Here is a 23,267-nt window from a genome sequence, read left to right as displayed (position 1 = left end):
TCCTGCATCTGAAAACCACAAAATCCGCATGGGTGAGAACCAGAGGTTCCCAACATGGTAACAACTTCCACATATATAATACATAATAATAGAGGAAAGTCGAAGGCAATCCTAGAACTTCCTCCAGATAAACATCAAAGCTTATAAACAAGCTAAACCATAACTGGCAACTGACTAAAGATCCTTCAGTCTAACTATTTCTTCCCTTTCCAAACCCTTCAGACCTCCCAACCATCAACAGAAGTATAATATAGCAAACACAGTTATATCAGACAAGAGATATACAAATAGAAGCAAATAAGACATTTAGACAAGTAGCAAGTAATATGCAGTCAAATAGGCAATCTCAATCAATTCACATAATATGCATATGATGAATGCCTGTCCCTAATGGCTGATGATATCATCTGTCGGTTATAGAGCCAACCCAATAAGTCCTGGTAGCTAACCATTGGACTGTCCCTCTGTCGTGTCTCTCCAACTCGAGTTATAATCAATATAAATTTGATCATAATCATGATCTATATCCATCACCCTCACTGGTGAATATTTATGGGGGTGAGCTCATCCGGGGCTTTCACAGTGCCCAGCCACCCTGACGATATAGGGTCAAAAGAGCTTCGAGTCTCAACCTGGAGCACGTGGTGGCTAGCCACTGCTTTCTCCCAGGGAAACTCTCATCTCTGATAGTGGAAGTGCCACATTCACAATTCATTCAATAGCATATATGCATTTATTCTTAGCCATAATCATGGCTCCACTGTAACACGGCAATAATCTAGCCATCCGGCTCACGGTTAAATCCATAACCAGCCATCTGGCTCATGGTTAAATCCATAACCAGCCATTGCATTAATCATCTTTGATCATCTTTGATCCTCATTGATCATTCATTTTTTTTCCTTGCTTCACTCGCAAGTTACCACATCCCCTAGCTCCTTTTTCTCATTGCTAGGCACATCATAATGATTTAAGACACAAGTGGTGAGATCGGAGGCTTAGAAGTATGAAATTTGGCTTTTAAAACTCAAAAATCAACTTTGGGATGAAAACAGGGCCACGCGCACGCGAACTCTACGCGCACGCGTGGATGGCCACAAAACTCATCGACGCGCAAGCGTCATATACGCGGACGCGCGGATTGAAAAATAGCCAAACGACGCGCACGCGTCAGCCACGCGTACGCGCGGGTACATTTGTGCCCCAAGCACAAAACTGGCACAACTCTGGCACAACTCTCGGGAAAAAGGCTTGGAATTTGGCGCAGCGCATCGACGCGCCTGCGCACACCACACGCATGCGTGGGTGGTGCCTTCTCGAAGAACGACGCGCACGCGCCAAGTGCGTCTACGCGTGGGGGGTCATTCTGCTAAAAATTTTCTAAGTTAAAAGCTGCAGAATTCACAGATTCAACCCCCAATCTTCCGATAGACATAACTTTCTCATTTTAAATCATTTTTTGCCCATTTTTCGAACGGCATGGACATCCCGAATTCAATTTCATTTCTAAACAAGTTTGGTACAAAACAGGGATCCGTAGTCCAAGTTATGTCCCGTCAAAGTATGACCAAAAACCATATTTTCATACAAAACCACAATGTGCCATTTTCAAAACAAGCCATTTTTAACTCTTTTCAAAATCAACCAAAATATGCCAATTTCAACCCTTTTTTAAATCAATCAAAATGTACCAAAAATCAACATCAAGCTTCCTTAACTCACACATCAACACTTCACCACAATTCACAAAGCATCATCCCACTAATTTAACACTTCTCAATCAAATGGCTAAGAGACAACACATAAACATGCCATACATACTTTCTCATCCCATTTTCCAATAATACCATTTCTAATTAACCATCATTACACATACTCAATATCATACTCACCATCAACATGGTGTCACCCACAATTCAACCTCAATTACTCATCAAGCATATATCACAACATGCATAATTCTCATACATCATACCATCAAGGCATCAATAATCATCATCACATATATGACCACATCATATATCTCAACCATTCAACAACATCAACAATTCAATGCCTATCTTAGAGCCTCTAGCCTAAGTATTTCCTACCACATTACATATTAGATACGAGAAACCGAGACCATACCTTAGCCGATTTCTCAAGCTCAACCGGAGCACTTCCAAACCACTTGTCCACAAGCCCTCTAGGTCTCAACACCTCCAAGAACAGATTTTTCACCACTAAATTCTTTTTCAAACTTTTCAAAATCACCAATCAAGTTCCAATATTCACACATACACAACCTAAGCCACAATCATCATACCCATACACAACATCTCAATACCCAAACATCATAGAACAACAAATTACACTAGAATTGAGAATTTTACCACATCCAAGGTCCAAGGAGACAAGATTAACCTTCTCCTTCAAGAGAGTTGGGTCCTATAACATCAAAGAGCCCAAAATCTCCACATTTTTACTCATGCAACTCGAAAACAAGGCTGGAAATTTGAAGAGCAAAACATGGCTTACCTCAAGATTGATTGTATGGGTTTTGTAGAGCTCTCCGTGGTGAATGCATGGCCACAAACAGTGCAGCAATCGGAGCTCTAGATCAAAAATTATGGTGGTTTGAAAATCAACCAAGGGAGAAAACTTGAGAGAGTGTTCTTCCCTCCAAGGCCTCCATTTTCAGCGTGAAAGAGAGTGTTGTGAGGAGAGAGAGTGCTGAAATGAGTGTTTTAGAGATTAGTTATGTTGGGCCAAGGGCCCACTTTGGGTCCGGTTGGCGTGGTTTGGCCTGTTCAGTCCAATCTTTGTCCGATTTCTATAAAATTGGTACCGAAATTCTCGTTTCAATCTCCTCTATCATATTAAGCCATAAAAATCACATTTTTGGTTTTCTAGAATAAATTCTCATTTATGGGTTAATTAGCCATTAATTAATTGGGTCTTACATAAAAAAAAAGGCCTAGACCAGAACACAAAATGCATGCCCAACCCGAACGAATTTGATCTCCCTTCTTTCCTAAATCTACTTACTGTAGCTCTGCTCCATTTTCATGGCCGATGTTTTCAACAAATTGACACTGCGACATCGCCTCCCCCATGCAAAGAAGACGCAGCTCTTGTACCTTGTCATTACTGTGTCGACTAACTTTATGCGTTGCCGTAACGTGAATCACCGTTGTCGTTAGGACTCATCACTATCTTTTCTTCACCGCCACTTGTTACGATTCCGTCCTGGCCCTGACAAAGAATTCTTGACTTCTCTCTGATCAGGATAGCTATGATACCTTGAGTTGGGGTCAATGGGTTGATTTGGGCTTCAAAAAATAGAAGCTAATATTTGAACAACAAGGACCTCAAACGACGCTGGAAGAAATGTTTTTAATAAATATGTATTTCATACAATACCAAAAAAAATGTATTTCATATTTTCGAATTTCGCATTACAATTTTTTTATTATTTACAAAATAGACACTACTGGGTTAAAAGTAAAATTTTCATATAAAATTTGCACATCCAAAAAACGGTAATAAAGCAGCCTGCACTTTGTTACATGATGAAAACTTTTTACATGGGTCATTTATTTGAAGAGGACAACAAAGCAGAAAAGACAAGGTGTATTATTCACTTCATTTTGACAGGTGTAGGCTATAACTCACCTTGTTAAACTCCGTTTTAATGCCTTCATTATTAATGTTGGAGATATCTTGGAGGTATATGCATATTTTATGGAAATATTTGGTAACAAAAAAAAACAATCAACCATTATTTTATTTAATATTTATTAATTATTGCTAAAATTAATAAATATTAAATAAGATAAATTTAAATTTTTTTATCTCCTTAACATTATCGTATACTTTATTCATTTATATCACGAATTTATTTTTGGAAATTTTAGGTAATATATACTTTAAAAATATTGCCAATTGGTTCATAAAATTTTCTAAGTCGACAAATCTACTCCTTGACTTTACAATATGCAATTTTGCCCAAACAAACTGTATTCATTCCCTTAAACTTTTGGTCATATATGTGAAATTGCTTCCAGAACTTTTTTAAATATGTCTCTTTAAATATAGGATTAAATCAGACTATCACCCCCAACTAGCAGCTTCTAGGGTTCGCGAAGGTGGGTGGAGCCATGGCTACCGAGAGCTCACGGTCGTCTCGTAGTCGGTCGTCTGCACAGAAGAGGGAGTTTCTCTGTGGAGATGGCGAGAGACCCGTGCTAAGAATTTCTGGAACGAAGAACAACCATGGGCTACGATTTTGGGGTTGTGTCTACTATGAGGTTCGTTTTTTAAATTTCCTTTCGTAAATGATGGGAATGTTTTGTTTGTTCTGGGTACTGACTCTAGTGGGTTGTTGTAGATTAAAGAAGAGTGTGAGTTCTTCTGATGGGCAGATCCAGAAGTAGAGACTGAAGAGCCGCAGGTTGCAAGGATGAAGAGAAAAGTTGCGGCCCTGAAAGCAAAAGTGAGGGATATTGAGTGGAAGTTCAAGGTTGCTGCAGTGTTGGGCATGGTTGGATGGATTGATTTATTTTTCTTCTGGTTGCAAATTTAGTTGAATTAGAGGCAGGGGCTACCTTGTGTGATACCACTAAAGTATGCTTTATGAAATTAGGAGAGAATAAAGGGTTCTTTTTGGCTGTGTTTGAGTGAATATGAGTTTTGTAAATTGAGTTGTATTGTGATGTGTTTGAACGAATCTGTGAATGGACAGAGTGTGTGTTAATGAGTTTGGTTTAGGGTGTTGGTGATGAATTATGTGAGTTAACTGATGTCCTTGTAATTTGACAAGAAATTGGAAAGGAAAATATATCTGTTAGCCTGGAATTGATAATGAAGAGCTGTGTTAATCAATTTTATGTATATGAACTGACATTAAACAGAACCACAAGCACATCTGAAGGAACACAACTATGTCAAATTCATTAATAAGCATAGAAATATAACAAAAAAATGTGAAAACTTCAGTCACCATCAATTACATTACATGGACCCTGAGCAAAATATTGTCTAGCTAAAGGGAAACAACAACAAAAGATGGATACCTATGAATCTAAAAACCTAGAGCAACTTTGTTGCTATCTAAGAAACATGTAGCATAAACCCTGATAGGTAAGTTTCAGACCAAAAAAAGTGTCACAAACATTGGATTTACTCAACTCAGCAATACATTAATAACATCACACAACTGAAATTTTCATAAATATCTAAAGTTTTTCCCAAGCTCTCGGTGGAAGTTTTGCCATGAGCCTCAACTTTCTTGGAGATACATGAAGTTGAATTCTGTGACTGAAGGAGACAGTCCTGGCTGGCTAATCTGGAGCTGGATGCATCCTTCTCCTTTAGTGCAGCTGATGGCATGTGTGCAAGGAATACCACTGAGCTGTCACTTCCTACAAGAACACTCATGAGCAGACAAATCAACAGCAAATTTGTTTAATCCATTAACAACCTCATACGTTTGTGCAGCAGACCAGTAAGGCCTCCACTCACCAGCTGACCTGCCCCTCCTCTCTATCTTCTTCCTAATGCGAGGTAAGACTGTACCATTAAACTTTTTAATTCTTTCTCTATTAACAGCCCATCTACTCATCAAGTAAACCCTGATTTCTTCCAACATTGAGCGTCACTGATGAGAGGACCTCTGTACCTTGAGCGTCACTGATGACCCTGGATTAGCCCATAGCAGCTCCGAGCAGTAGTCAGTAATCCTCTTGTAATGCTTCCGATAAGTTCCTCAATGCAGCTTGTTTAGACCTAGCTGCCATTGATGTTGTCACAATCAGATTCCATTTCCTTTGTGCCTTGTTCACCAGGTCCTTTATCTTGACCTTTGGGTTATGTTCCAGTTTCTTCTTAAATGCTCCACTCAGCCAAGCAGTATGCATTATTCCAACCCTATGTGACTGGCCACAAGTATGCTTAAGGTTCATCGACCTAAGCTAACAACTCTCTTTTCTCACTCATTTTTGCTGCATATAACCAAAACGGACAACCCAGCTGACAAACAACCCTCACTCTAACCAAGTCAAGCTTGGCATACCTGAGTCCCCTTCTTGTTTGCTCTGCATATGCTGTTACAGTGTCTTTGAATTCCTCCCTTGAAGCATATACAGTTCCAACCTCCCATTTATAACTCGTCATGTCTTTAACATCTTTATGAATCGGATATCGAGTAGCCTCATCCTTGTCATTATCGTGGCTGTCTTTCTTATCTGAACCACCACCAACTTCATAATCCAAATCCACTTCCTTACTATTGAACCCTTCCTCATCACTGAAATCACCGTTCACAACCCCTTTGCCTTTACCATCCGTAGCACCTCTCAGTTCCTCAAACCCACTCTCATCATCGTACTCCTCTTCAGTATCTGTAAACTGAACATCATCTGCACTATCAACCTCAATATCAGACGGAATAAACTCCTCATCCTCGCTATCATCGTCATTGTTCGATTCAACCCGTGCATTTTCATGCTCCACATCTGGGTTCAATTTATCTCCTTCATTAACTTGCTCCGCATTGTCCCTTTCCACCTGTTGACCTTGTTCACCCTCAAAAATCACCAACTGATTACTAGTATTTTCTTATGTTCAGCCCTGTTCACCCTGTCCTCCAACATCAATAAACCTTACTCAGGAAATTCTTCAGCATCCTCAACCTTATGCACCACAAAAAGCTCAACATGACTCTTCAGCTCCGCTATTCTACGCATCTCAAGTGCATCTCTGTCACCCGCAAATAACCTTAGATCCTTTTCTAACCATTCAAAACTTGGGTCCTTATACCACAAAGCTGAAATGTTTTTCTTTGTGTACCCAAACTGTCGCACCTCATCATATGCCTCAAATACAGATCAGCAATTACTCTCAACATCTTCGATTAATGTCCTTTGTCTCCCAATATACTCTAATGCCCCATTGTCATATCCAAATCGACCCCCATGGTAGACAGTCAAGTTAAAGGTTCCCATCCCCTAAAACGAAAAAACAAAAAACTATAAATCACACCCTACTAGTTTTTGTAAACCACCAAAACCCATCACACATCATTAAGTTCATGCTCCACAAAACTGAAACAAATAGTGAATACATACCTGATTCGAGATAACTACACGAGAACGACCTCCTCTCACACTCTTGCCTACGCAACCCAAATGCAGTAACGCTACTCCTTAAGCGACCACGAACCTCTGTTAGGGCATCATTGAAGGTGAAAGATTAGTTTCCAAGTGTGTAATGTTAACCAGACACTGAAGCCCTTTCGCAGGAATAAAAACGAAGCGTCAAAGTCTTCAAGGGCAAAAGTGTCATTAAATTTTGTTTAATGGAAGGGAGGACGATTTTAAAGCGTTTCTGAGCGTTGGGGATGATTTTAATAACAAAAAATGGCCTGGAACGAATTTGATTTTCACCCCAAACTTTAAGGACGAAAAAAGTACTTAACCCTAAAAAATTTAATAGAATACAAAAATGGTGTGTTTAATGCAAATTTTTTCGATATACTATTATCTGCTTGTGCTGCCAATGATTTACATTCTTATTATTTTGAAGTATAATTTATGACTTGACATTTTGATTATCAAGTGGTAAAGTCATGAAAATTGGAAATATTACGATAAATTTTGCAAGATCATGTAGGAATGCAAATCAAGGGAAATTAAACTTTATGTGGCACACGCAACAGCGGCAATGATTGCCGCTCCCGCCTCGAAAATCTTACTCAGTTATTAAAGAGAGAAGTATGGTGTAGTAACTCGTTGATTGAAGTTCTCTTCATGATCCAGCCCTTTTCCAGCAACCATCTTGGTAATCTACACTTTCCAGGATTCGTGTTTTGTTTTCATATATTCTTACCTTTAGACTTCTATATCTGATTTAAAGAAACATTTCTTGCTCTAATGGAAGCGAAAAAATTGTTAATGCAGAGGAGGTAGTCTCATTTTAAAGAAATTTCTAAATATGGCATATCATTGATTAACCATTAAATAACTATTTGGATTCAAGGAGTGCTTGTTCTGCACAATTTTCTTGAAGAGCCCCTGCCCCTGATGTGAGAGCTGAACCATGCATCCTAGTTTGTTTTTTCACAAAACTTTCACGGTCAGGATGTTAGAAGTTTTGGAAAAAATACATATACACACATGATTTACCCGAAACGGATAAAATTTACAACTACTAATTAGAGGACTGAAGTTGGTTATTAAAAAGGCAACTATACTGTCCTTTAACTGAAGCTAGAGAACTATTTAACTGGAACATTTTAGATGTGTCCTTCATATTTGTGAAAAATAATATTGTAAAATGACTCATGAATGTTAAATTTTTTGTTGTTGTGTTGAGCATTTCTTTGGTAAAAACGTTTTGCTACCAAGTCAGCAGATACATTAACCTCACTTTCATTCCCCTTGACTAGATCTACACTTGGCCAAAGCCGCCCTTGGCCTTGGCCTTGCCCGTAGGGTTTTTTCCTGCACAATTTTCACAAAGAATCCTTATCAAAATCTAGGAACCGAATAATATATTGAACACTAATAACACAGTAGGTATCAACTTTTTTGTTACCAATTGTTATTTTTAATATGAATGTATGCATCAAGCATGTATTCACTCAATCACTCTCATCATCCAGCACTCATCACTCATCACTTTTGTATTCTCCCACACATTCAAGTTTCACACAGCGTCCACCATTCAAAACACCTCAAGCTCCTGCTCTGCCATCTGCAATGTCTGGAGCTCCGCCGTTCGCGTTTCACCGCACCTCAAGCTCCGTCATCTCTCTGTCTCAAGCACCGTCGCCTTCGTCTTCTCAGTGTCGCAGCCGACCCGCCGTCCTCTTTTCTGAGCTCAGTGGTTTCGCCATCATCCTCTCTAGACCTCCCCTTTGTGGTACCATTTTCTGCTTCTATATTCTGTTTTTTTTTTTTTTGTCCCTGTAAGCTTTGATAATAGTTCTTCGGAGAGTGCTGAAATATGCATAGAAGAAAAAGAAGAAACAGAAAAGAAAAAGGTTTTTTTGTAGAGAAGGAATCCTTGCTATTTCCCCTTCTCTTCCCTTCTTCCTTGAACATTGTAGTTGCTAGGACAATATAATAATTATTAGATTAATAACACCATCAGAATTAAAAAATCTGGTTTAAGAAAATATTTCCTACTCTAATGGAAGGGGAAAGGGAAAATTATGGATGCAATGTAAAAAAAGTAACTATTTGGATTCAAGGAGTACTTACCACTGATCTAGGAGTTGAAGCATGAATTAATCCCCTGTTTTTTACAAAACTAAAGTCAGTATGTTTGAACCTTATTTTTATTTAACTTTGACAGGAACCACTGAACAATTCCTTCTTTCATGAAAAAAAAAAAAGTTCCATTATTATGCTGAAAAGAACACTCAACTTGTTCTGTATGTGTATATATATGTATGTATATATATAAGCATTTTGGTGGGAAAATAGCTCCACCATTTGAAATTTAAGACATTTAAATTTTGAAAGGGAGATATTTCCGCTGCCTATAATGTTAATTTGTAATATGAGATTGTACTTATGAAGCAAAACACTTTCCTGATTTATCGTGTCCACGTATCGGACACATTTTGAATACGACACTCGTTTGACACGCATGTTTTCTGTGTCCAACTATGTCTTAATAAAAAATAAAAATTTCCGGACACACTTGGATATACTTAAATATTATCATGTGTGAGTGTGTCTAGCCTTATTCTTAACATGTATTCTTAAAATGAGTTTAGAAATAATATATATTATTAATTATTAAAATAAAAAATATTTTAAATATTTTATATATTTAAAAAAAGACATTAAAAATAATTAAAATTTTAATTTATATTTTAGTATCAATAAAATATCAAAATATTATTACAATTTATCTAAAAAATATTTTATATTTTATATTCATGTCGTGTCCTGTGCCTTATAAAAATTTTAAATTTGTGTGTCTAGATGTTCTATATCATGTCGTATCCCATGTCAGTGCACCAAAAGATTGTACTCAAACACGAGATACAAAAGGATTTGAAAATCCAAATAAACTAATAGCTTACATCTAATTGCCATTCACCAACATATAAACATGATAGACTAATGAGCTGATGCCACATTAAATGTTTAGACTAATAGTTTATATTTAACAATTTTTGCCTCATCATCTTCATTTTATAGCTAAATGTTGTTTTAAGATTATTAAAGGTTTACTTTCGATCTACTTTTTGTATATGGTGTATTAGAGTTTATTAGAGTATATTTAGAAAATAATCCTTTAAATTTAGTATTTTCAAAATATAAAGATACATATTAACTCATAAAAATGAAGGTCTAAATTTCATTTTTACTTAATCATATTGATTGTGATTTTTTAACGTAAGATATTGATATTTACTTGTCTTAATATTATTTGAAAATTATACATAGAAAATCACAATCTTGTCAAATAAAATAAAGCATAAAATTACCTGCATCCAGTCGCATTAATCCATAAAAATCATATTCAGCCTCAAGCAACAATACCAGGATTTGGAACATATCCATACGATCTTATCAAAATTGTCAATCCGCGCAATGTCCTGTATATATTCTCTGTCTCCGGATGCCTTTCATCCAAAGAATAAAACTCCACCACAATATCATTGGCCTCAATAACACTACATCCAGGCATTTTCTTGAAACCAGTATCTCTCATTGCAACCTTCAACTTGGCAACATCTTCCCATCTTCCAAGGTCTTTATATATGTTTGAAAGCATGACAAAGTTTGCGGTGTTTTTAGGTTCGAGTTCGATGAGTTGTGTAAGAGCCAGCTCTGCGATTTCAACATTCTTGTATTTTCTACATGCCCCAAGCAATGCCGCCCATATAACTGCATCTGGTTTCACCGGCATCTTTCTCACAAAATTTACAGCTTGTTCTAAGAGACCAGCTTTTCCAAGCAAATCAACCATACACCCATAATGCTCAATTTGAGGCACAAGTGAATAACTATCAACCATGGATTGAAAATATGTGAATCCATCCCTGACTAACCCCATATGTGTACAAGCAGACAGAATTCCCACGAAAGTAACTTCATCTGGTTTCACTCCACCATGCTTCATCCTATCAAACATACTCAAGGCATCAGCTGCATTCCCATGCACGGCGAGACCATTAATGATTGTGTTCCAAGTAATTATATCCTTTTTATGCTGATGATTAAACACATTAATCGCTTTTTCAATAACCCCACATTTTGCATACATGTCAATTAGGGCATTTCCAACATGCAGGTCTCCCTTATAACCAATCCTTTCTGCATACACATGCACCCACTTACCCATATCAAGGGCACCTAATCTTGAACATGTAGACAGCACTGTGACAAGCGTGGCATTGTTAGGCAGAACATAACCTTCAACTAACATGTGTTTAAAAGATTCCAAAACATCAGACAATAGGCCATTCCGAGCATAGCCTCCAATTAACCCATTCCAAGAAAACACATTCCTTTCAGGCATCTCCTTGAATATCTTCTCAAATGATTCAACATTTCTATTATTCGCATAACCATTCAGCATGGTGTTCCAAGACTGAATGTCCCGATTCGGCATCTTATCGAAAAGTTTTCTGGCAGCCACCATATCTCCCACCTCAATATAGCCTGAAACCATAGTGTTCCAGAGGATCACATCGCGCTCTGGTGCCACATCAAACAAGCACCGGGCAGAAAGCATGTCATGACATGAAATGTAGGCAACAATGATACAAGTCCAAGCAACTACGTTCTTCTGAGGAATTTCAGCAAACACCTTGTAAGCATCCCCAATGGATCCCCATGACGAATACATGTCAATCAACGAAGTTCCTACGAAGGAGTTTGACATGAAACCGTATCTCACCACAAGACAATGAACTTGTTTACCCTCTCTTACTGCATCTACCTTTGCACAAGACTTGACAACCATAGGGAAGGTAAAGCAATTGGGCAATGCACCCTCCCGGTTCATTCGGGCAAACAAAACAACGACGTCCCGGTAAAACTCAACATGGGAGTAGCCTGTCAACATGGCATTCCATGAGGCAGTGTTCGGTTCATACATTTTGTCAAACAGTTTCTGGGCATGACCCATTTTAGTGAGGTTGGAACACGCATTGATGAAATTTGGAGTAATGAAATGATTGTGTTGGAGTCCATAGGTAATTATTTGGGCTTGAATCTGACACATGTGTTTTGATGTTCTACATGATTGTAAGAGGAAAATCAACTTGTCTTCGATAATTCGATGCAGTGGCTTCATAACTTCGCTCAATAGAACCTTCGCAATTTTTTGCAGCAAAAACTGTAATGGAGATTCTATTTGCCATCAAACACCTGAGTTGTAACCAGTACACACATTTTTACATCAAATTATAGAAAGAAAGCTCCAAACATACTTCTAGCATGAGCAATAATGAACACTTTAAGCATATGCCATAACTTGCAAGAAGAAGCCATATAACAAATCAGCATAGTTACTCGGATGAAACCTTGCAGGAAGATGCCACCAATGATCCATAACTCAGAGAACAAACACAAATAAACTTAACAATAATTAAAAGAAATGAAGATGAATAAGATTTAGATGAATTGGAGGTTGCATAAGAGTGGCCAACTCAAACCCCAAACCTCAACTATATATCAAAAAAGAGAAACAAAGAAAAGCAAAACTGGAGAGACAGACATGGTATGGCCAGCAGGCCAGGGCAAAAGCAAGGCCAGTGGTGATAGAAGCAAAACCTTCACCTTGAAACAAGAATGTATGGCTAGATATAGCACATACAGTACAATATAATATGCATCACAATCACCAATACCCTCTTCCTTAGCTTATTTGTATTGCCGCCCACATAGTTATATCTAGATGGTATTAACAATAATATTATTCATCTATCACTACATATAGATATGTACCTTTTTGTATTTTTTCCTTTTGAATTCTGGACATTCGTTTTAATTAAATAGTACTACTTTGGACATTTACACAAAATAATGCAGGCTTAGAATCTGATAGAGAGATGTTTGCTATTTCACAAGTCAAGCAAAGTGTTACACTTACAGGTCCATATTATACAAACCTTATTATTTTTCATCACTAATTCCTCCCAAAAAAATACTTTTTTAATAAGTAATTTATTTACAATGTAAATACAATTATTATTTATTATAGTTAAAAGTTAATATCATATGAAAAGTATATGAAAAAGGAGAATAACGAGTTCTTTTGGGACTATTTGCAAGTCACCACCCCCACCAATAGGCCATTCTTCAGTAAGAGATCTGATCTAAACATCCAATTATATAAATTAAAAAAACATAAAAATATACAAATGATATATGTAAACTAACTGTAAAAATTTATATATGCAGCTATATAGGTTATAGACGTTCGAAATTAATCAATTCCTACAAACACAGGTGCCCTACCATTTCTTTTCACAAGAAAACTATAAAAACATAGTTCAATAAAACCATAATGAGATAAGATTAACAGATTTAGAACATAAAAAGTTAAAAACTAAACAAAACAACAAAGTAGGAAAAATAGGCAGCAAACAATAGAAATCCTGAAACAGAATAACAAAGCAGAAGGAAGTGGCCGCCTACCTGAACTGATGCGGCGGCAGCACCTGCACAGGGATCAACCCGAGATGGAGAGAGCAGGAGCAAGTTAGTGACAGAGGCAGAATGAAGCACCAAGCCACTAACAATGATCTTCGAAGAAACGAGCAGACGAATGAACGCAGAGCAAAACGCGAGTAGAGATGAACATGATTGGGCTTTCATAAATTCCAGGGTCAAGACTCAACTGTCTCCATAGTCCATACTAAAGCACATAGTCGTCCGAACCGAACCAATGATCCAACTGATTATACTACTGGATCACTGGTTGAATCGGTAGGTTACTGGTTGAACCGACTGACCCGGTCCTATTTAAATAAAAATATAAATAGTTAAAAACTTAAAATTAAATTTTGAAATATATATCTTCACCAACCCTTTAACAACAATCAAGTCTCAATTTCTAAAATAACTACTATGAAAATAGAGATTATTAGTCAATACTACAATAATATCTTAATTTGACACAATAATAGTGACAATCAATTAGGCAATTAACAATCAATTCCAATTAAGCAATTAACAATAACATTGCAGCAACGGAGCCTATTAACAATTAACAATTAACCAATTAGGCAATTAACAATCAATTCTAACAGTCTATTAGCAGCTAACAATCAATTCTAACAAAGCCTATTATCTAATTCTAATCACACTCACATTGACAATCAATTAGGCAATTAGCAATCAATTCCAATTAGGCAATTAACAATCACATTGTAGCAATGAAGCCCATTAACAATTAACAATCAATTATGCAATCAACAATCAATTCTAACAATGGAAATTATAGGTCCCTCAAAATTAAAATTGAAAATAAAGTGCATCCCTATTATTTTTATTAGCAGAATCATAATATCATAACCACAAAGTAAAACTAAATAACTAAATACCAATCTCCAAATATTTTCTTTTCAAATTCAAAATTAGCAAACCAACACAAAATCAACAATGATAACTAAATTAGTAATTAACAAACTTCCCATTCAACAAATTGATAAATTCAAGTCTTATCATAAATTCATAATCAAGCAATCAGCCAATCATATTACATGCATAGCATCATAAGAGATCAGAGCTCACACAAACACACAAAATTAACTAATTGTTTTTTAACTAAATCATTTTAAACCATAATTATTAGAACCGAATCGGTAATTAACCCAGTCATGCCACCGGGTCACTGGTTCAACCGGTGAGTTACTAGTTCACCCGGTTAACCTGATTATAATTAAATAAAAATATAAAATTATAAAAATAAAATTAAAATCAAAAGTTAAAGCACATGTCTTCACAAACATATTAATAATAAGCAAGTATCAATTCTTAGACATAACTAATGATGCAAAAAGAGACAATAAACTAGTCACTAGTACAAAATACTTTCTCAATTTAAATGAACAAAATAAGCAAAAGATAACACAATCCATAAATCAAATCCAAGGAGTGATCTCAAAGTCGGCATCTATATCTTTATAGGACAAATTTGGAGCTTGACCAACATTTCCCTCATTTTGAGGAAGACATTTTTAAAATTCTAACAAAAGAAAAAACAAAAGATTTACAACAGCAAAAGATTTAGCTAAGTGATTATTTATAGTAACAAATTCAAGGTCAGTGATGATAATCAGCAACAAATTCAGCTCGGTGATGTTTTCCAGCAACAAAAAAAAAAATTTACTCAGTGATATATTCAACAACAAATTCAACTTGCAGCAACAAATTCAACTTACAGCAACAAATTCAGCTCATTGATAATTTTTAACAACAAATTCAACTATGATAATTTTCAGCAACAAAAAATTTACCTCTAATTCTCCAAATATGATTTACAGCAAAAAAAAAAAAATTAGCTAAATCATTATTTTAGCAACAAATTCTACTTTCAATAACAAACTCAAGATGTATTGATGATTTAGAGCAACGAAATTGAAAAAGAAATAACAAGGCTGATGGAAGCTGAAGCTCACCTGCCCAGGGACCAACTCACAACGAAGGAAGCTGACCAACTAAACTAACGGCCGACCAAGAAGACAACAACGACCACCACCCAAGGGACCAGATTCTGGTTCCGTTTGCTTCTGACTTCGGCGAATCGAGCACAGGAAGGCAGCAACTGAGCTTGAGGCGGCGACAGAGCGCGACGAGCTTGAGGCGGCAATAGAGCGCGACGAGCTCGAGTCCAAAACGGCTGAGAGAGAAGCAAGTTTGCTCTGATAGGGTTAGGGTTGGTCAATTTGAGGCTTTGGGCGTTTGTGGAAGATTGAAGAGGGAGGGGTGTTCTCAAGGTTCTGAAAACCGAACCGATTATCGAACCGCTTTAGTTATTGGTTCATTAGTGGTTCGATCGGTCCAACCGTAGTCTAACCAAAAAAATCGTTTTATATTAAAATAATAAATAAATTATAAATAAAAACTCTAAAACATAATTATAGTCTAATACAAACTTTAAAATATCTTCTAAATTTAAAGCACTACATGAAATATCATCAACCAAAGTCTTAAGATCTTTATATGAAGTACAAACTTAAATATTTTACTGAACTGAAGCTTTTGCTTTCAGAGTTTGCTATAAGAGAAACCAAAATCCTTTCTTCATCCTATAAATGTTTGTTGTGATGACATTGATCAATAAAGCAATTACATCCAAAAAAACATGACCAAAAAATATCAAACCATTTCCAACTCTCGTTCAAATTTGTCCAAGCAACAATGAAAAAGAATGAAGGTTACCTCACCAAAAATAAAAAAGAATGAAGGTTCCTCAAAGTAGCAGCTGTACAATCCATATCATTTAACACAAACTAGAAATTCAGAAACCTCGTTCTTCCAGAGCTGTAGGCTCAAAGCTATTGCAACCTGAATCTAACCGGTTACCTAACATACCACAAATTTCTAATCAAGAGAGGTGTCTCCGTTCTCACAATAAAATTGTACTCACTTGCAGAGACTAAATACAAATCAGGAAAAGCAAAAGAATTTCACAATAACCCAGAGCTAAACTTGACACTTTAATGCTCCTTCATAGTGTTACTCAATAAATCACCAAAACAGTCACAATCCAAGCACATGTAAATCACCAAAGAGTCAAACAAACACAACAAGTCAGCAACACACACTAATCAACAATCACAAGACATTCAAAATCAACAATCAGTAAATTAAAATCACAACGCAAGAACAGCAGCACAGATCTTCGAAATAATCAATAATCAATAAACAGCAGCAGACCAGAGCAAACCAACAATCAAATAATCATTCAACAAAAATTAACAACACAACCAGTCAACCAGACCTTCGAAACACAGGAACTGAGCATAAAAAAATACCTCAATTAACTAATTATCCAACAGAATCAACAATACCTCAATTGTAATTTCAGTATCAATCCTGGGGCTAGACAGAAATGTATTTATGGACCAAGGAGATTTCCAAGGAGATTTCCAACCTGAAGGTGATTCAAGGCTTCTCCTAGAGGGTGTTTCATTAAATCCAAAATCAAACAAGCAGTCAGTCAGAAATAGTGGAACAATTGCCATCAAATAATCACCACGGTTACAATCTAGGTACAATTAAATCACAAAACAAAACAATAATACACAATACACAAAATCAGTAAAGAACCAGAGCTAATCACTTATCAGTAAAGAACCAGAGCTAATCACAACACATTCACTAATCAATAAAATCATAACACACAAAACCAGAGCTAATCACAGAAACAGAGCATGAAAAAGTACAAAAAACAAATGAACAACTGAACAAGTAAAGAACAAGCGAGCAAGACATTCACTGTCCTTCGAACACGACGCCGACAGGCCCTTGATTGACGGACGACGCCGACCAGATGACAACGAGAAGATGAAGAGAGAAGGGGATGCGCCGAGAGCTCGTGGAAGAAGAGAGCAGGGGTTGGAGACTTGGGGCAGTGGCTACAGGACGGACGGCGACCGAGCTCGACGAACCGGCGGCGGCAGTGGATCGACGGACCGGCGGCGGCAGTGGATCGACTGACCCGCAGCGGCGACAGCTTGGGTTGGAGAAGGGGGACTGATATGGTTCAGAGTTCTACAGTTTGAGTGAGAGAGTGAGATGTGAAGAGCAAGGTTCTAAGAACCGGACCGGTCATCAAACCGCTCGTCACTGGTTCACTGGTTCATTAGTCCAACCGGTCTAACCAGTGATTCAACCGGAGAAACCGTTTTAGAATAGAATAATAAATAAATTATAAATATGCAAGTATTAAGTTGAGGGTATAGGTTAGTATGAAGTTTTTCCAATGGAGTAGTGAATTACTCTTTTAGGATTTTCCTTTTTCTTATATTAAATGCAAAATTTCCAGATGAAAGCATGATACCAAGCAAGTACAATTCCTCGTCAATACACAAAATGTTAAAAGAAATATCTGACAAGAATAGGAAGAATATCAAATGAATCAACATAAATCCAACTGAAAAATAAACATAGTACTCGAATAAATAAATTTGATAACATTATTAATAACAAAGTTGGTAGTGGACTAGTGCTAGAAAGGCTTCACCAAATGAAGGTGCTACAGGCTTTCAGAGACAATAGACTTGGGTTTGTGCAGCAGCATTTTGGATGAGTTGCTTTGAAGACCATTTGGCGAAACTAAGCTTTGAATAGGTACACTAAAGGCTTCACCAAATGCTCATAACACACAGAAAGACAGTTTCTCAAGATACATAAATAAGTGCTCATCCTCTAAAAATAATCATCTGCATCGGTATAAGGCAGGAAAAAATAACCATAAGTCTCTTTACCCAAGTTAAAATCAACAACCATATCTGAACTCAACAATCAGCATTCAACACCAAACATTACAAAACATTAACCAATAATCACATTAAACCTACAACCAGCAATTACAAAACAGCAACAAACATTAGTACATTAAACATTCCAAAACAGTGATGACACTAAACCTGCATAGTAAATAATCTCAAAGACAATGATCACCAATATCCAGCAAATAAACAATTAATACACAACAACAATTTAGCAAATAAACAAGAACAAGCCCTAAATAGAAAATCCAACAAATTAAGTCGCAGCAATCTAACAATTTGGCAAATTAAAACAATAGCAGCCCAACAATTTAGCAAATTATCAACTTAACAAGTTCAAGAACAGAAAATCACAACAAAAACAAAAAAAAAATTAAAAGTAACAGAAGAACACAAGAACAATTAGCAAATTAACAAGTTCAGAATAACAGTTAAAATTTAACGGAAGAACACTAATGCAAGTGGAATCATCATGTGCTAATATGTTTTCTGCAAAGATGCTATTTGTGCAGCTAAAATTTCCTAATTACCATGATCCAATTATTCTAATTTCACATGCAATCAATTTACTAAGTTTCTAAAAGCTAGAAATTATAAAACCAACCAGAAATATGGTTAAAGCATTTCATCAAACATGTTGAGTGCAGTAAAATTAAAACGAAATAAGAGCATTCAAAGCTTAATTTCAATGTGATAGAGAAGAGAACATAACTATGTAACTTTAATTCAGTCTATGACAAAATCCAAACCACTACCAAATCAAATAATTACTTATTGTAATAGAAATCAGAAGTTGCAGAGTTTGAAGCAGAGTATTGGTGGTGTGAGTGTATTGTCTGGTGGCGGGTTTAGGGAACTTACGGCGGCGACAAAAGAGAGCAGTTCGACGGCTGGGTGGAGCGCGCGGGTTGGTCGCAGAATGAACAGTGAGTGAACGCGAACGCGAACGAAGACGCGAACGTGAACGGCAAACAAACGCCGACGGAAGCGCGGCTGAGCAGACAAAGACGACGGACGCCGAGCTCGAGGAAGCAGCCGCGATCGGTGACAGAGAACAGGGGTTGAAGACTTGGAGCACGAGGGAAGCTTGATGACGGATGGCGAACTTTGACTGCGACGGACGGCGGCAGTATGCCACTCCTTGCGGCGGTGGTGCAGGCTTACAGTGCTATGTTTTGGGGAAGGGTATGTGTGATTTCTTTCTAAGAAAGAAAGGGAGAAGAGAAAGAAACGAAGGAGCTTCCCTTTTTTGTGTAAACCGGCCGGGTTTTCGTCCGGTTCAACGGTTTTTTACCGGTTTTTTTATGACCAGTTTTATATGCTTGATCTGTTGATCGGACTGTTAATATTGCTGGTTTGTAATTGAATTGGTCCGACCGGCCGGTCTGATTCAGTTTTCAGAACATTGGTGAAGAGAGTTGTTCGAGTGTTTAAGCCAAAAACGAATAAACGACACTGTTTTCAAAAGAAGGTTTATTTTTTTCAACATAAACTAAACGAAACCATTTTGACTTGATTTGGTTTGTGTTGCTATTGAGGCCAAATATTTGTTTGGTTAATATGTTTGGGCTCTCAGGTTTATGTTACCATTTTGATAAATGAACAGACCAATGTCAATGTGTTTTTAAGGTTTGCGTTGAAGTAAATATAGCTTCTTTTAACATCACGAATTATAGGTCAAATAGGTCCCCTAAGATACTATTATAAGGCAAATAGGTCCCCCCACATGAAAACGGCGCCGTTTGTATTCTCTGTGTAAGTGGGGACGAATTTGTCCTCCCCGAAACGACGTTGTTTTGCCCCTGGTTCCAATACGACGTCGTTTTGTCCAGCGTGGATGGGGACCAAAATGTCCTGGAGGTGACATGTCGCAGTTAACCTGACACGTCACCACTTTAACCGGATCAAACGGTTTTGGGGACGTATCTGGTGGATATCTGAGAACCTCAAGGTCGAAATCTTAATTAAATTTTGTGGGGGACAAAACTGTCAGATGGTAAATTTCTTGGGGACCTATTTGGGGTATTACTAAAAAAAGAATGAAACATGACCCGATTCGGGTTATATAAACCGGACGGGTCACCATTTTTATCGAAACTCGTCTGTGTTGGCCCGGTTTTCATCAAGTCCAATGCTTAAGTGGTCAAACGAGTGGCTTAGCCTGGCCAGGTGGCTGGGTGACCGGATTTTTGGTCGAACTGACCAGGTCGAGTCGGGTTTGATAACTATGTTTTAAACACATTAAAAACTAAATTAACCAAATCACATCTTTTTATAAACAGATTAAAAACAAAAAAGTAAGCAACATCAATTAAATAACCTTCGGTGATCTTCCAACGAACAGAGTATGAAGGAGAAGAAGTAAGAATGTGACGCAGATAAACTGGCGGCATTGCGACAATCCTTCTCCTTATGATAACAACACGAAGAACTAGCAGCATATGTGGGATAGGAAGCAAAAGAGCTGGCGACGAGCACGCGAGGGATGACAAAACTTGAGCGGAGACGCGAAGAGGGAGAGAGGCGAGGGAGGCGCGGCAACGACACGAGAAGGAAAAACCCGCTTGAGCAGACGTAGAGGTGAGAGAGGCGCGAGCAACAGCAGAGCTCAGATGGAGGAGAGAGGCTAGACGCGAGCACACGATGCAGAGGATCTGGCGAGCATGCAGTGGCAGCAAACCGAAGTGAGCTCCCAGCTCTGCCGGTGTCTATGGTGTGCCGTATTATTGACTAGATATTGTAAGTGAGTGAGAGAGCTAGGGGTTGGACGCGGCTTCGTTCAGCTAGAATTTTAAAAAAATAAAATAAAACGTACGTCGTTGGGGTGGAGGGTTTTAAAAAAATAATAATATCGAACCAATCATTTCTCAAATCTATCGGTTCACCAATTTTTGCAAAGTCCAACCAAATCAAACCGGTTTTCACCGATTTTGTTTCTTGGATGGTCCAATGCTCAATCCGAACAACGTTTATAATATAAGGTGCAATGAGGCCACCAGTGCTAGTTCCTGCAACCACATTAAAATAGTCTAATAGAAGGTGCTAATATTCATCTTATAACTTTATAATATAATTTATATTTTTTATGATCAAGAATGAAAGAATAAGTAAATTACCAATTTTGCCTTCGAATTCTCAAAATATTGACAAAAATAACTTCCACTTTTATTAACGATAAAATACACCTAAAATATTGGAAAACGCTACAAAAATACTCGACCATAGATAGAAATCTATTTCAATAACAGAGTTGGCTAAGCTGTCAAACGGATTCCATTACACCCTTTCTTCTGCTTCTCCTTCATTCTCCCTCACTTTCCAAAGTAACTACAATAACAATAAACAGCATCTCAGTCACTCCTTCCCTCCCTCAAACCTCCCAGAAGCCGCTGCAAGCTACAACAACAACATATCTCAGTCACCCTGAAATTTCAACAACGACAACAACATCATCTTCCTAACTGAAGCTCCTGCAACAACAATATCTTCCTCAATATTTCTCTTCTCAAATACAATGTCGCCTCTTCTTCCACAGTTTCTCTCCCTCAAGTACGACAATGGTCTTGCTCTTTGTCAATGTCATCTTGCTCATTCACTTTTCTTTCTTCGATTCTTCTCTCTCGCTGCCTCTCTCTTTCTCTCTCCTTGTGGTTCTGCTTCTCTCTTTCCTCAATGACAGCGCCTGTGATGATGTTGCCCTCTCTTCCCGTCCTCCTTCACTCCCCAAAGCAACTACAATAACAATAAGCAACATCTCGGTGAATTCTTCCCTCCTCCAATCCTCACAGAATAGACCTTACGCCTCACTCTCTTCATCTCAGCCATAACCATAATCATCCATAATGAGTAATAATCATCTATAATCAGCAATTCTACAATTTCTCATTATGCTTTTTCTAATAATCTAATAAAAATAGAATCCAAAGAGAAAAAATGACAAAGAGAGGAACTAGAGAGAGCTCCTCACTGCCCTGGAGAGAGAGTGACTGTTCGCAGCTAGCTTACAGTGAGAGAGAAAAGTAAGGCACTGCAAGAAAGTTTCTGATAGCGATACAGGGGGTGGCAAGCAAGTAGCGACGGCGATGGCGAATGAAAGATCAAGAGATCTACTGTGAGAGTAAAGAGGGTAACTAGGTAAGGAATTGCGAGATCCGCTTCAGACAACAACGGCGGGACAGCGAGCAAGCAGCAGCAGTGACAATGACGTTCTGCCGTTAAAGACAAAGAGAAAGTGGCGTGGATTGATGAGCAACTATTCTGTGTGTTGGAGAAGTGAAAGTGAGAAGAAGGGAGAAGAAAAAAGGAGCGGGGAGTGGGATGTGAGCACAAGACAGAAAAGATCGAAAGGCAGCAACCATGGATTCAGAGTAAGAATGAAGAGAGTGAGGCGTAAGCTCTTTCTAGGAGGTTTGGGGGGAGAGAGTGAGTGAGGGGGAATGAAGGAGGAGCAGAAGAAAGATGTAATGGAATCCATTTGACAATTCAGCCAACTCTATTAATGGAATAGATTTTTATTTATAGATGAATATTTTTGTAGTATTTTTCAATATTTTAGATGTATTTTTGTCATTAATAAAAATAGAGATTATTTTTGTCAACATTTTAATAATTCAAGAACAGAATTAATAATTTACTCATAAAATTAAAAGCAAAGTTTTGTTACTATAAATGTAATAAGTGAATTATATGATGGTCATAACATTTTGGTAACTATATTAATGCCGCGTCTTTTTATTATTGAACAATATTTTTAATTTGATCATACTTTTTTATTTTATTTTCAAAATTAAAAATATTA

The 23,267-nt window shown here is 37.4% G+C and overlaps 1 protein-coding gene across 8 annotated transcripts; it reads right to left on the bottom strand.

The window, feature by feature from the left end:
* Nucleotides 1-8,209: 8,209 nt before the first annotated feature.
* Nucleotides 8,210-19,388, bottom strand: LOC107466347 (pentatricopeptide repeat-containing protein At2g44880). Of its 8 annotated transcripts, none has more exons than XR_002367385.2 (6): nt 19,331-19,388; nt 17,027-17,132; nt 13,647-13,969; nt 10,484-12,342; nt 9,243-9,276; nt 8,210-9,091 (listed from the first exon to the last, which is right to left on the bottom strand). XR_002367385.2 is itself a non-coding variant. In XM_021130732.2 (4 exons), exons 2-3 carry the CDS (start codon nt 13,824-13,826, stop codon nt 10,525-10,527), a joined length of 1,998 nt encoding a protein of 665 aa, XP_020986391.1. In that variant the 5' UTR covers nt 13,827-13,969; nt 15,632-15,862; the 3' UTR covers nt 8,210-9,276; nt 10,484-10,524. The 8 variants fall into 8 exon arrangements, 1 of the variants encoding a protein (XP_020986391.1); XR_008002644.1 differs by lacking the exons at nt 17,027-17,132; nt 19,331-19,388 and adding an exon at nt 15,632-15,862 and having other exon boundaries at nt 8,210-8,480; nt 8,575-9,091; XR_008002645.1 differs by lacking the exon at nt 17,027-17,132.
* Between the last annotated feature and the right edge of the window lie 3,879 nt (nt 19,389-23,267).

The sequence above is a fragment of the Arachis duranensis genome, chromosome 9 (genome assembly GCF_000817695.3).
Source record: "Arachis duranensis cultivar V14167 chromosome 9, aradu.V14167.gnm2.J7QH, whole genome shotgun sequence".
NCBI classification, from domain to species: Eukaryota; Viridiplantae; Streptophyta; class Magnoliopsida; order Fabales; family Fabaceae; genus Arachis; species Arachis duranensis.
The sequence above is the reverse complement of the archived record's forward strand: the minus strand, read 5'-3'. Positions and strand labels throughout refer to the sequence as shown.

Excerpts from the sequence above, each read along its gene's own strand:
- LOC107466347 (XM_021130732.2), bottom strand. The coding sequence starts at position 13,826 with ATGAAAGCCCAATCATGTTCATCTCTACTCGCGTTTTGCTCTGCGTTC. Across the intron at positions 12,343-13,646 it reads CTGCCGCCGCATCAGTTCAG|TTTTTGCTGCAAAAAATTGC; the intron begins GTAGGCGGCCAC and ends TCTCCATTACAG.